This window comes from Trichosurus vulpecula, chromosome 7 (genome assembly GCF_011100635.1).
Source record: "Trichosurus vulpecula isolate mTriVul1 chromosome 7, mTriVul1.pri, whole genome shotgun sequence".
Classification (NCBI taxonomy): Eukaryota; Metazoa; Chordata; class Mammalia; order Diprotodontia; family Phalangeridae; genus Trichosurus; species Trichosurus vulpecula.
In genome coordinates this window covers 148,434,808-148,449,433 of record NC_050579.1, presented here as the reverse complement: position 1 = coordinate 148,449,433, position 14,626 = coordinate 148,434,808, and the positions used below count along the sequence as shown (strand labels likewise).

At 37.5% G+C, this 14,626-nt stretch overlaps 1 protein-coding gene across 3 annotated transcripts in view; it reads left to right on the top strand.

Annotated features, from left to right (window-relative positions):
- The window catches only part of DSE (dermatan sulfate epimerase), a 93,724-nt gene that overhangs the window by 71,780 nt on the left and 7,318 nt on the right, over window positions 1-14,626 (top strand). For 2 of the 3 annotated variants that reach the window (XM_036768619.1, XM_036768620.1), the window contains 2 exons: window positions 9,046-9,299; window positions 14,315-14,554. In XM_036768619.1, coding sequence (XP_036624514.1) covers window positions 9,046-9,299; window positions 14,315-14,554 — 494 coding nt within the window. Of the gene's footprint in view, window positions 1-9,045; window positions 9,300-14,314; window positions 14,555-14,626 lie in introns of those variants that run through there. The other variant, XM_036768621.1, reaches the window with a different exon arrangement.

Below are 14,626 nucleotides of genomic sequence, written 5' to 3'. Positions count from 1 at the left end.
AAAGAAAAGCAAAGCCCTGATCCATCAGTGAACATAGGCTCACCGTGTGTGAAAGATGGCCTTTTATATATTTCTCCTTGAGCAAATCGTAAAACAAGTTGAGGCCTCATTCTGCCGCACTATTAATCTTCTATAGCCCACCCTTGGGTTGCCTTAGTCATAATCATTTAAAGTCAAAAGCAGGGATGTGAAACATGCAATGAAAAGAGAAGCCAAACATATCTGCTGCCCTGCCTACACCATCTTTTTGCCCAATATTCAATAGTTATTATTGTTTCAGAAGTTTTTTTTCAGTTATGTCAGACCCTTCATGACAATTTGGGGTTTTCTTCGAAAAGATACTAGAGTAGTTTGTCATTTCGTTCTCCAGTTCATTTTACAGATGAGGAAACTGAGGCAAATGAAGTTAAGTGACACTCAGCTAGTAAGTGTCTGAGGCCAAATTTGAACTCAGGAAGAGATGCCTTCTGGATTCCAGGCCCAGGACTTTATCCACTGCACCACCTAGCTTCCCATCAATAGTTATTACTGGTAATATTTACATTTCATCTGATATTTTGCAGGAGTAGTAAAATTTTGTTTGTATTTGTTTGGAGGGAAATGCATAATTGCTGAATGTACTTATATGCAGCACTGTAACTAAATGCTAAAATAGAAAGGGAGGTTGAAACTGATTGAATAGAATGAGCAGTGCCCTTCCTCCATTTTGTAGACAATTGGCAAATATATGTTCTGTTTTGGAAAGTCAGCCAACTACATTGCTAATGCATGAAAATATGCATCCTACATGAGATAACAAGTAGTGATGTCAGAGCGGGTTTTGAATTTGGGAACTTTGGAGATATACAACTGAAAACCTCATGAAATAAATTTTCTACTCTCTGGCTATCAGCTAATTCTAATTATGTAGTAGGTAATCTGTTCTATATAGTGCAGTACGTAGAATGCTGGGCTTCCAGTCAGGAAGAGCTAAGTTCAAATCCAGCCTCAAGACACTCGCTGGCTGTGTGACCCTGAGAAAGTCATTTAACCTTGTCCGATTCTGTTCTATCATCTATAAAATGGGAAAAATGATAATAGCAACTACTTCCCAGGATTATTGTGAGGATGAAACAAGATAAAATTTTAAAGTATTTTCCAAGCCTTAAAGTACTGTATAAATGTTATAATTGTGATTTTTGTTTAAAGGGCATAAAGCAGGTGTTTTGGAGTTTATACAGTGGTACAATTTTTTTTGAAGTACTAGATGTTGAAGTTGGAGGATCTAGGTTCAACTGGTTTCTTAACTGTCTCCACCTACTACCTGTATGATCTGTACCTCAATTCCTCATCTATAAAATGAAGGGGTCGGACTCAATGATTCCTCAGGCTCCTTCCAGCTTGAAATCTGTTATCCCAGCACACTATGATTTCACAGTGGGATAATCAATGAAGTCTTCATGGGGGAGATCACATTTGCGATAGACCTTGAAGCACGGGTAGGATTTCAGGAGGTAGAGGTGGAGGTTAATGCTTTGCAGGCAAATAGAATGTCATGATCAAAAATATTGAAGCATAAATGCAGATGGTATGTTTGAGTAACGATGAATAAACCAATTTGGCTAGAGAGTGTGGTTCACGAATGGAACACCATGTATAAGGTATAGATCACAACACAAGGCCTGCTTTAAAAAAAAACTGTCGATTTTGTTCGTTGTTAAGTTATTGTTAGAGTAGGGAACTTTATACTTTTCTCTTCTTTGCACAGATACCATTCCACAGACTTTGGGCATTTTTCTATGTCTTGGATCTTAGTATAACATCACCAGTGTAGAGCTAAAAAGAATCTTAGAGGCCATCTAGCTTAGTCCCCTTATTTTTACAGATGAGGAATCTTGGACCTAGAGAAATCATTGAGTAGGTAGAGCTGAAATTTGAATTTGTGTTTTTGTGACTCCAAATCCAGCATTCTTTCTGTTATACCATTAGAGTTCACTGTCTGAGGAATCTTTTTTCCCACTATATATTGATGTGTAGCCAGGTCAATAAAAACTCCGAAGTATCACTTTCAACCAAACTTTCTAACTTCTAACTGCTACAGTAGCAGTTTCAACTTGTAAGTAGATACTGCAGTGGATAGCAAATGATTTGGTCTCTAGAACTCAGCTGCCTTGTTTATTTGGCAAGGACTGCAAAAATCCTGAGATAAGGTTGGGAAATTGTACAAGTGTTTCCCCTTAGAGGAACTGACTCTAAGCCAAGACCACAGCAATGTAGTGATAGGATGAGAGGTTCATTGTAGCATCCTTTAACCATGGTAGCACCATGCTTAACTTAGAAGCATCAACCACCCCTGCATAGATTATGTTCTGGTCTCTACAAACCTATCCTCAGGTAGCCTTTTCCTGCCCATCTAGTACCAGGGCTTTCAACTTCTAGACACACATTATACTCACCCATCTCTATGCCTTGAATTTTGCTATGCCCTACACCTACCTTTTCCCTACCTTTCTTTTATAAAGCCCACCTCAAATGCTACCTCCTATCAGTAATGACCTTCCCTTTGGACCTCACATTTTTTTGTTTAGTTATTTCATTTGTGTCTGACACTTTGTGACCCCATTTGGGGTTTTCTTGGCAAAGATGCTGGAGTAGTTTGCTATTTCCTTCTCCAGCTCATTTTACAGATAAGTAAACTGAGGCGAAAAGGGTTAAGTGACTTGCCTAGGGTCACACAGCTAATAAATGTCTGAAGCCAGATTTGAACTCAAGAAGATGAGTCTTCTTGTCTAAAGGCCCTGCACTCCATCCACTGTACCATCTGGCTGCCCTTGGACCTCATATAGCCTTTCATATAGCAATTCTCTTATGAATTTACTATTTAATATGTTCTTCCTTCTAGATAGAAAGCCCTATGGGGACAAGGACTTTGGTCTATATAAACTTTCTGCCTTCCTGAATTCAGCTCTGTGTACATAGTAGGTGCTAAATAAACATTTGTTGAAATTAATATATTTTTTTCTTTCAAGAACGTGCTGATTCGTTGATTTTTCAGATATGTTTGTCTTTAAGTAATTTACATTTTTTTTACAAATAATTGCAATTGGCTTATTTCCCTTCAGTTTTGAATGACTATTTCATTTTCTTCTGAAATAGCACATTTTATTTTTTTTTATTGTTTTTGAATATGCATATTCCCCTTTCCCCTCAATCTCCCTCAGCCCATTTAACCCAAGGCTTTGCTATCTGTCAAAGTTAAGAAAAATCCTTGAAACTTCCTTATGGATATGAAATATTCTATTTTTCTCTTTGTCTCTCTAGCACTTAGCACAGTGTCTGGCACACTATAAGTACTTATTAATTACTTAGGGAATTCAATTAATTAAAGTGCACACATTTGTAAACTTAGCCTGTAGAAAACCTTTCTGATTCTATCATTAATTAAGCCTTTCATGTCTAATTAGCCTTCTACAAGCTTTTTATATTGGTTAAAAATAATGAATACTTTTCATTTTAAAAAAACACAGTTTTATCACTCCTCATATAAATTGGCACCAATGAAATTGCTAAGGAGAGTATCAACACCAGATCCTTGATTTACATCTTATAAACAATGCTGCCAGTTTTCAACCACAGAAGGCTTCTCCTGTCTTATCCTGAGATATTAAAAGTTTTCTATTTGTGATCATGATGGGAATGTTCTATTCGTTTAAATAAACTGGTACCAAAATAGGGTTGACAGGAACTTACGACAGTAGCTAAAAGTAATTTGGACCCAAATTTTTGTACTTATCCCTGAAACTTAGGAGACTTTATTGCCATGATATAGTTGTTATTTCTCAATTTTCTTTCCACAAAGTGGACTTAATTTGAATTTTATAGTCATGGAAAGGTAGGGACTGATCTATGATATCATTAGTATAGGGAATTCCCTGGTGTGGAACATCCTCCACCAATTCAGGTTTGCACCTTCTCTGCATCTTTGAACTTTAGAGAGCTGCTTTGAGAGATTAAGTGATTTATTCAGGGTCACATAGTCAATATATGTCAGAAGTGGAATTTGAACCCAGATCTTCCTGCCTCCAAATCCAGCTCTTTCTCTACTACACCAGTGGTGTCAAACTCAAATTGAAAATGAGGCCACTAAATCACATGACCTGCATATTGACTTAGAAAACCACATATTATCATTACCTCCATTCTACGATATTTTTATTTATTTTTGTTAAATATTGTGGGCTACATACTGATTTAGAAAACATTAATATTAACTGTATTCTATTATATTTTTGCTTATTTTGTTAAGTATTTCCCAATTATATTTTTATTCTGGTTCAGGCCTCATTCAGGAGATTGCTGCCAGGCCTCATGTTTGATACATCTGTATACCTTTCATGTGGTCATAGAAACAACTGCTATTAGACCTTAAGTTTCAAAACTTGAATAACTTTATCTACTATATTAATTTTATACCTGATGTTATCTGAAGGAAACCGAGCTTTTTACTGTATCTGAGGTCTTGCATTTCATCTTCCACTTTAAATTCATTCTCCTAAAATGTTTTGTGAGATAGGTGATCATATAGCCTGTGGTTTCCACCATCAGCTCATGAAGAACTTAAGATCAGAAGACATGGGCTCAAATTTCAGCTCTGCAACTTGGGATCATAGATTTAGAGTGATAAGGGATCTTTTTGTTTGTTTTTTGTTTTTGCAGGGGAGACAGGAAGGCAGTTGGGATTAAGTAACTTGCCCAAGGTCACACAGCTAGTAAGAGTGTCAAGTGTCTGAGGTCAAATTTGAACTCAGGTCCTCCTGACTCCAGTGCCGGTGCTCTACTCACTGTGCCACCTACCTGCCCCTATAAGGAATCTTAAATGTCCTCTAGTCCAACCCCTTCATTTTATAGATGGGGAAGTGACTTACCAAAAATGTCAGAGGCAGAAACAAGCTTTAACACTCAGACCCTCTGACGGCAAATCTGCCGGGCACCTCTTCCACTGTTCCACCATAATACATGTATGGCCAGGAGGAAGTCACTTAACCTACTTGGCCTGAATTTCCTCTTCCGTAATAAAAGGGAGTTAAACTACATGATGTTTAAGAAAACTTCCAATCCTAAATCCTGTGATGCTTTGAATGAGCTAGGAGCAAAATTATTGCTTTGGTATCCTGACCATCAGGGTCAGCAAGATGGTGCAGTGAATAGAGCACCAAGCTTGAAGTCAGGGAGATCTGAGTTCAAATCTGGCCTCAGACACTTACCAGTAGTGTGACCTTGGGGAAGTCATTTAACCCCTATTTGCCTCAGTTCCTCATATGTAAAATGGGGTCATGGTGGAGAAAGAAATGACAAATCACACCAGCGTCTTTACCAATGTAGAGTCAGGTACAATTGAATGACGAGCAACGTCTTGACAATATAACAGTTTTATCTTCAGCCTTTTACATGCTGATGTCCAGTTTGAAGGTGTATATGATATTGTTTGCAGAGAGCTCATATGTACTTTTAAAATGCTTATTATTAATTGAGAACCTATAATTATATCAATTATAAACAGTAGCGCTGACAAGATCCCAGCACAACAAACAATGGAATTGTCCAGATTTTTCTGTTATATTGTCAATTGATTGTATTGCAAAAAGTTTCTGTCATTAGTGGGGGCTTAGAAGCAATGTGGTTATAAAGCCCAATTTCATATAATAATATTTTTATAGTGACCTATATAATTGTGATATCACTTTTTCTTTTTATTTTGAGGGGAGAAGGCAGAGCAATTGGGGTTAAGTGACTTGCCCAAGGTCACACAGCTAGTAAGTGTGTCAAGTATCTGAGGCCAGACTTGAACTCAGGTCCTTCTGACTCCAGGGCCAGTGCACTATTCACTGAGCCACCTAGCTGCCCCACTTTTAAATAGTTTACAGTAGAAGTACTAAAATAAGTATTTTGGTTAGTCAAAAGTAAGTGTGCATTTAGTGGATTGACAAAGTTCAATCTATCTTCATTATGCATAAATGAGTGTGTATGTACACATATGCATAAGCATGGCATATGGAGAGAGACAGAGAGAGGTGGTCAAACATAAATGCAGATATGAAATATTCTATATAACATGCCTTCTTTATATATTATTTTCCATATAAAATGTGTAATGTTATGTCCATTATGTATGAATGTACGTGTATATTCATATATTTATATATAATGCAGCACAGTATAGTGCAAAGTTAACTGTATAGGGAATCAGGTATCCTGGTTTCCAGTTTTGACTCAATTAAATTGAACAAACATGTATTAAGCCCTTACTGTGTACCAGGCACTGTGCTAGGCATCAAGGATAGAAAAACAAAAATAAGACTGCTTCTACCATCAGGGAGCTTAGACAAATCATTTTATCACTCTGGACCTCACTATATGGGCATCAAGGTTTCCTAATCTTTTTTGTGTCATGGACCCCTTTGGGGAACTGGTGAAGCCTCAGGACTCCTTCCTCAGAATAATGTTCTTGATGCATAAAATAAAATACATGGGATTTCAAAGGAAACCAATTATTGGGATATAATTATCATACTATTTTAAAAAGCAAATTCATGGACCCTAAGTTAAGAACCTCAGGGCAGATGAATTCTAACTGTGCTCTTAAATGCTGTGGTGCTTTGAAGATGGTGCTACTTATCCACTGATGGTAAAGCGTGAGCTCCAAAGTGTTTCTTTCCAAGAGGCTGGAATTAATGCATCATTCTCTTATGCCTAGTCCCTCTTATGACTAATGGCAAACACTGAAAAAACAGCTAAGTAGAGTTGGTTGGTTCAACTGTGACCACAGAAACAGAGTGAAACATTGATATATACAGTAATTCCACTCACAAACCTTAGTCTTGTTAGCCCCAAGGTCCCACAGATGTGCTAACCAGCTATTGGCAATATGAATAGACATGTGGGAAATTCCTGAGTTAAGGTTCTGTGCTCTAGCTACCCCATGCAGAAAGTGAAGAGAATTGCTTGTACGTCCACTTTTGCCCTCGTTTTTGGTCCTATACAGTTCTTCATAGGGTGCTATGCATATAGTAGGCATCCTTCAAGTGCTTGTGGGAGGAAGAAGGGAAAGGCTAGAGGGACCAAGTTAAATACAATTCCTAAGAACTCAAAATTTTCACAGAAAGGAAACTTTAAAATGTTTCTGAATGGGTTTTGAAGATCTTTGTTGCTTACAACTATTTATATAAAGGAAAGTGATTACAGAAATTGCTGCTCTGAATTAACTACTGTACTAGCCTTTCAGCTATTAACCAGTAATATTGACCATGATACTAAATAAATACAGCTTGATCAGAATTGGTAGATCGCTAACAGCAGAAAGTCATTGCTCTCTTCTTGATCACAATTGTTGAAAATTAGTAAGTGGTATCTATCTAGCCATAATGGTAGATTAGGAATTTGAAACCCTCAGGCTTACTAAATATTACTCTCCATAAAGTGTATTTTGGCCAAACTGGCCAGCTTGAATGAATGAATGAAAAACAAAAACTTTAAGTTCCTACTAAGTGTTAAGTGCTGGGGATACTGGTGAAAAACTGAGACAGTCTCTGCTCCCAAGGAATTCACATCCTAATTTGGAGAAACAGCACAAAAAAGAAGGTTCAGATGCAGAGTGGATGGACAAATAATATGGTAACACCTGTGGGAGTCTAGAGAGTGTAATGGCTAAATGGAATGTAAGGCCTGGAGGGCATAGAATAAAGGAAAGTTCCCCCCCCACCGACCCCCTGCCCGGCCATTAAAAAAAAATCTGATTTTAACAAACATGAACCAAAATGAAAATTTCACATACATAGAATGTATCCTTTCATATAAAGAAAGGATTGTTCTTGAAATTCTGCCTCTCCATAAAACACAGGCTGCTTTTCTTTTTAAGTACATGATAAATTCAACATGTAACTTTCAAAGCTGTCTCCTTATAGTTTCTTTCTAGCCTTCCTTCTCTTCTCTTTTCATTTAAAAAACATGTTTTAATGACCCTCTTTTCTTTCTTTTCTTTTTCTAATTTTTTTTTCTTTTGGCAGCTTTATCACATTTCCCTCTTACTACAGCATCCCTCCTCCCACCTCCACCCCTACCTCAACTGAGGAGGAAAAAACCCTTCATAACAAATCCCCACCTTGACTGCGTCTCAATCTGGCCAGGCAGATGGTAAGGCCTCACAGTTCCTCACACATGACATTCTGTGTTCCATCTCCCAGCATTTGCACAGCTTGTCTGGCCCCATGTCTAGAATGACCTCCTCACCTCTGCCTCTTAGCAAACTTAGCTTCTGTTAAAGCTAAGTTTGAGAGCTACCTTCTACAAGAATCCCATTGTGATTCCCCCACTTTCTTTGCAAAAATTTCTTGGTATATATTATTATATTAATTTTCTATGTACATATTGTGTGTCCCCCAATAAAACATAAGCTCATTGAAGACAGGGACCATTCCACTTTAGTTTTTGGATTCCTCATCCTCAGCACAGTGCCTGGCACATAGTAAATACTTTATACATACTTTCTGAATGCCAGATGATTTAGGTATGGCACATATAGGATGATCCAACAAAGATTTAGCTTTGATGATGCTTATAATCACCGCCACACATTTAGCTTTGACACATATAGGATGATCTAACAAAGAAACCATCTGAGTAAACGTAATAATCTTTAATTTCTAAAAGACATCTCTCAAAGAGGAAAAGTGCAAACCTATAGAAGGTACATTAGAGGAAATTTTGAATAGCATCTGTATGTTCTGTTCTCTACACGCATACACCAGAAACTGATTCACTTTAAAAAAAAACAAAACCTATTTGAAGCCTTTTTATTTCCAGAAGTCCAAGGGCTGATAGTGTTCACTATAATCACATTAGATATTCATATTCAACACATTTTTAAAAGATGTTTCATTTGGCTGCATGTTCCTAAATACTTTACATAAAATACTGATTTAGATCCATGAGTTCTATAACTTTATACCCCAGAAGTGAAGTCTTTTGTGAATTAGGCCATTTACAATTACACTGCTTTCTCTTTTGCAGGCTCGTGAAAGATGCTCCTTGGGATGAGGTCCCCCTTGCTCACTCTCTGGTTGGTTTTGCCACCGCCTATGACTTCCTGTTCAACTACCTGAGCAAGACCCAACAGGAGAAGTTTCTTGAAGTGATTGCCAATGCCTCAGGATATATGTATGAAACATCATACCGTCGAGGATGGGGGTTTCAATACCTGCACAATCACCAGCCTACCAATTGTATGGCCCTGTTGACGGGAAGCCTGATTCTGATGAATCAAGGTGTGTGGTGAATTCAAATAAGGGAATAGATTGATGATGTCTGCATCCATCCCATTTGCCACTTCCTTAGCAGGAATGATTCTGACTGCTTGCTGTATTCTTTATATTACACGTTCGTACTCAGATCCTAACCAAGCTCAGGACTTGGGGTCATCATAGGACAAGTACTAGCTAATTCAAAGTTGTATTTTTTTTCATTTTTTTTTCATTAATTAGACTAACTTTAATCTATTGAATGTGGTGTTATTGTGATTTCCTTAGGCTACATAGTCAGAACAAAAAGTAAAGTGAAGATTTGGCAATTATCCAGCGAATTCTGGCAGTGAAGACAGCTGCCTGGGGTTAAAAAGTTCATTTAAAAGTGATTTGAATTGGCTATCCAGACTACTCAGGCTCACTAGATAATTATCAACATACCACTTCATTTTTCCTTTGTAGACATATAACCTAAGCTTACAGCATGACTGTCAGTCTTTCATTCCCTTTTGTTCTAGGGACAACTCATTGAACCAACAAGAAGATCATAGATTTAGAATTGTCAGGGGCCTTAAAGACCATTGAATCCAACCTCTTTTTATGGATGAGAAAATTAAGTTCCAGAGTGGGTAAGTGGCTTGCCCATGGCCACAAATCTAGTAAGCATCTGAGGCAAGATTTGGACTTAGGTCTTCATGACAAGTCCAGTGCCTGAGATCCATTATGGAGTTCTGTAAATGACTCTCTTTTTGTATCTTTTATTATTAAAATAATGAAGAAGTCACAATCATATGAAACTCTTAAAATATTCAAAGAATACTTAGAAAAAACATCAGTGTGTTAAGATCTTGGATACTCCCAAGGATATTATTCATACTGAGCATTTTATCTCAGGCTAGCTTCCCTTTTTGTTCCTTATCTACAGTATGTGCCCTGGGAATGGAAATTAATTTTAATATTCACCCCAGGAAAATACAAATAGGAAGAGCTGCTCTTTCCTTTCCTGTCTCTTGATAAACATAATAAATTTCAAGGTCCAGCATGAGAAGAGCAGCATGATATAGCAGAAAGACCACTGGAATGGAATGCTAGGTTAGGGAGCAGCTGGGTGGCAAAGTGGGTAGAGTGCTGGCCCTGGAGTCAGGAAGACCTGACTTCAAATCCAACCTCAGACACTTAGTAGTTGTGTCACCCTAGGCAAGTCACAACAACTGCCTCACTTTCTTCTCCCATAAAATGGGGATGATAACCTACCTCCTAGGGTTGATATAAGATCAAATGAGATGATAATTGTTAAGCACTTAACACAGTACCTGGCACATAGTAAAGCACTGTGTAAATGCTAGCTATTATTCTTATTCTTAGTCCTCACTCTGGCACTAAGAAACTGTGCAACCTTAGCTAAGTTACTTCACTTCTCAAACCATTATTTTTCTCCTCAATAGAAACAAAGGGGTAGATTTGACATAAAAAATGCCTTTTGAATCTTTTAAAAAAAATCTGTAATCTGGCATTTTCGTGGATTAGCTCTACTATCGCTTAGGGAATGCAAACTGTTTGCTGAATTGCCATCAGTATGTAATGCAAATATAGCTCTACATGCTTATATGTAGAATTATCAAGTATAACTCTTTTGGGCGTTTTGATTTATATGTGCTTTTTCTCTCTCCCCTACTAGATTAATAGCTTCTTCAGGGCAAAGGGCATACAATATACTAATATGTTGAATATGGTTACTGAATGTGGTACCTACTGCAATAGGAGAAACTGAAGACAAGGTCAGAAGTTGTCACCCTCTCAAAAAAAAAAGCCATTGAGAATCAGTATGAACTGGAAGAGATGAGCTAAATGTACAAGTGACCCAGCCTAAATAATGGAGTATAGAAGTGTTGCTTCTGAGAATAGGGCCTCCCCAAATCTCAGGAGTGTAGGATATGTCCTAAATCTCCATTAGGAAGATTGGGCTGTCCATCTAATCTCGTTGAGGAATAGAATGCATCCCAAGCAAGCATTTATTAACCACCTACTCTTTGCTAGGCAATAGAATTACAAAGAATGAAACAGTTGCTACTCTTGAGAATCTTACATTCTAAATTTGACCAAGCTAAGGTAATTAACTATAATCTTAGAAATTATTATATATGAAAATATATTTTTAAAATAATAATACATGAAAATTTTTGCTAGAAGAGGCAGTAGCCTATGTGGAGCCTAAGTAAGGCATGTTTGTTACCACCATTATCCAAAGAGGAAGGTAATGTTTTCACCCCTGCTACCTTTTGAAGGTGGAAAAAACAGATGAGATTTTCAGAAATGATCAACTGGTTAAGAGACAATGATTTCTGAGAAAGGGATTTGGATTTCTAGGCCATCATTTAAATATACTAGGCAAGTAAAGAGGGCACCTAACAAAGGCTGGTTAAAAATACAATTTCCTGGGAGTCCTATGAATCTGATCACATTGAAATCTTACACTGAAAAAGGAGGAAGAAACCAGCCACATAAATGTGCCAATCCAGATGCTAAGGAGAATATAGTAGGTACAGTGTAAAAAGAAAAACAGTACTGACTTCACAGGAGCGAACAGTACTGACTTCACAGGAGCGAACAGTACTGACTTCACAGTATTCAAGAAGAGATCCAGCAGTGAAACCCATAGCTTCAATTGTTTGTATGCAAATGAACTAAGGATGGATAATAAAGTGAAAGAGAGAGCCTAATGCAAGAAGGCAAATTTAATTTCAGAGGTATCACTGAGGGTTGGACTAATGGAACTCATAATTAGAATATGAATGTGTGTATGTCCAGACATAGCATTTCATCAGTATAAGAAACTTTCAGGGAGAAAACCCTCTCTATCTATGCAATCTCCCAATGCTCTGGGGAGGTGTGGGGGGATGGGGGAAGTAGAGCTGAGGAATTATATGACTTACCCAGGGTCAAACAGACTACATGTATCAGAGATGGAACTTGAACCTTCTTTCAGCCACTAACTGGCTTTTCGCCTGACTCTGAGGGAGGTACTCTCTTCCCCTATGCCACCTTTCCTCTGTCGGTATATACATTAATCAAAATTAATAAAGCAGATAAAAGTGATAGAGTATGTTAAGAAAGTATGTATCTGTATGCATATATACATATACATATGCATATATATCCATTCATATGGGAAGATCCAAGAAGTGATAAAGTATGATGAAAAAACATTTGAGTGAAGAGCAACAGAAGAACAGAATAACATTGTATATACACCCCAGAAAGACTTCAATTGAGAATGCTAGAATATACAATAGACCACCTAGAAAGAAGGAGTAACTGGTACACAAATCAAAACCTGTCCAAGAGACATGATGTTGTAGGAGTGTGGAACTTACATTATCCAAATTGGAATTTGCCTTTAATGGTAATTTCATTCTGCACTAAAGTAGAAAAAGCAGCAAAGGGTAATAGCCATCATGGATCTGATTCTGACCAACAGGCAGGGACCAACTGATCTGCTGGGAATAATCCACTTAAACCTCGAGGGGAAAGGGATTACTTCATCTCAGAGTTTGTGGTAGAGATAGTCTGGCCTACACCTTGGCATTAGAGAGCAGGTTTCAGAAGGCTCATATAAAAGATAGATAGAATCCCATTTCAAGAACCCAAAATTAGATTCTGTATTATAATAGTCCTTCCTTTAATACTTTGATGTCTTTCTACCTAAGTCTATGAGTCCATGACTCCTCCGATATAAATACTCTCCCTACCTGGGAAGATTGCAACTCCTCCATGCGTGTGATTCTGAGGTACACCCAGTATGCTGGGGGAAATCTCGATCTCTTGACACTGCTTGGATGCCTGTGAAACATACCATCTGTCTATCAATTCTCTTACTCTATATGACACGTCTTTCTCCTTTTTCAGTCATATATCGCTCTGATAATGTACTTTAACAGTGTTTCTTTGTTGATAATATGTTGCATCCTTATTACACTAGCTACATACCTCTCCATGTCCACTGGCAATGCCAGTGAATTATGTCATTAAGCTTGTAAAACTAACAACATGATTGATTTCTGTATGATATGGTAAAAGAAAAAAGTGGGGGTGATATTTTCAGTTGCTGTTACTAATTTAGTGAAATTTAGTGCAATAACTGCTTAATATATAACTATTTTCTCATAAGCATAAAGTCACATACTGCTCATGACCATATTTTACTGGTGGAAATACTACTATTCTCATGTATTGATGACCCTGGTTTCTTGAAGGCTATGCATTGGAGTACAAGCTCTGACTTATTCTGCTAAGTTGGGAAGGCTTCAGGTTGTTGTTGTTTGTTGTTGTTTTAAAGATGACCAATGACAACACAAGTGATGTCTTGACTCAGGTATGGGCCTGACGAAAGAGTGTGTGTTTATAGCCAAAGGACCAACCTAAATTCAGAGAAATTTCTTACCAGGTTGGCCACCAGTCAGTAAGCGTATTTCAGCTACAACAGCTCATATTGGCTATCAGTTAAGGTAGAGAGGGATTGTGAAAGAAGTCCCCAAACTGAATCACATATTCTAAGAGTTGGAAAGGACTTCAGGAAACAACTAGTATGATCCACACATGAAAGGGGAATCTTCACTATAACATGCCCAACAAGTGGTAGTTTGGTCCTGCTTGTCACTAATAGAACCACAGAAATCTTCAAGTAAGTTTCAGTTTCCTGAATATTCCTCATAAATATTTGTTATTATAAATTATAAAATCCTACTTAAATTCTCAGAAGTTCAAAAAACAATGAGGAATATTTGCAGTGCTGTGGGAATGGTGTTAGAACTTTGCTTTGCATCTCTAGTGCTAAACAGAGAATCTGTCATATAGTAGGTGTTTTGTTAGACTCAGTTGGCATAAAAATTTACAAAATATAAATAGCATAGGTTAGTCCATTTAACTCATTTAGCAGAAGCAGTCATTTTTTTCTCTCAATATCTTAACTATGGTTTTCTGTTGTTGTTAAATTTTTCTTTGCCAATTAATTATCATTGCCATGTGTTTTTCTGGTTTAGGTTATCTTCAGGAAGCCTATTTGTGGACCAAACAAGTTTTGGCCATCATGGAGAAGTCTATGGTCTTACTCAGAGAAGTCACAGATGGCTCCCTCTATGAAGGAGTCGCCTATGGCAGCTACACCACCAGGTCCCTCTTTCAGTACATGTTCCTGGTACAGAGGCATTTTGATATCAACCACTTCAGTCACCCTTGGCTTAAACAACACTTTGCATTCATGTATAGAACAGTCCTTCCAGGTGAGTTTCACAGAAGAGGTGAAAGATTAGGAATGGTAATAAGTTAGCTAAAGAATTAGATTTTTTTCTCCA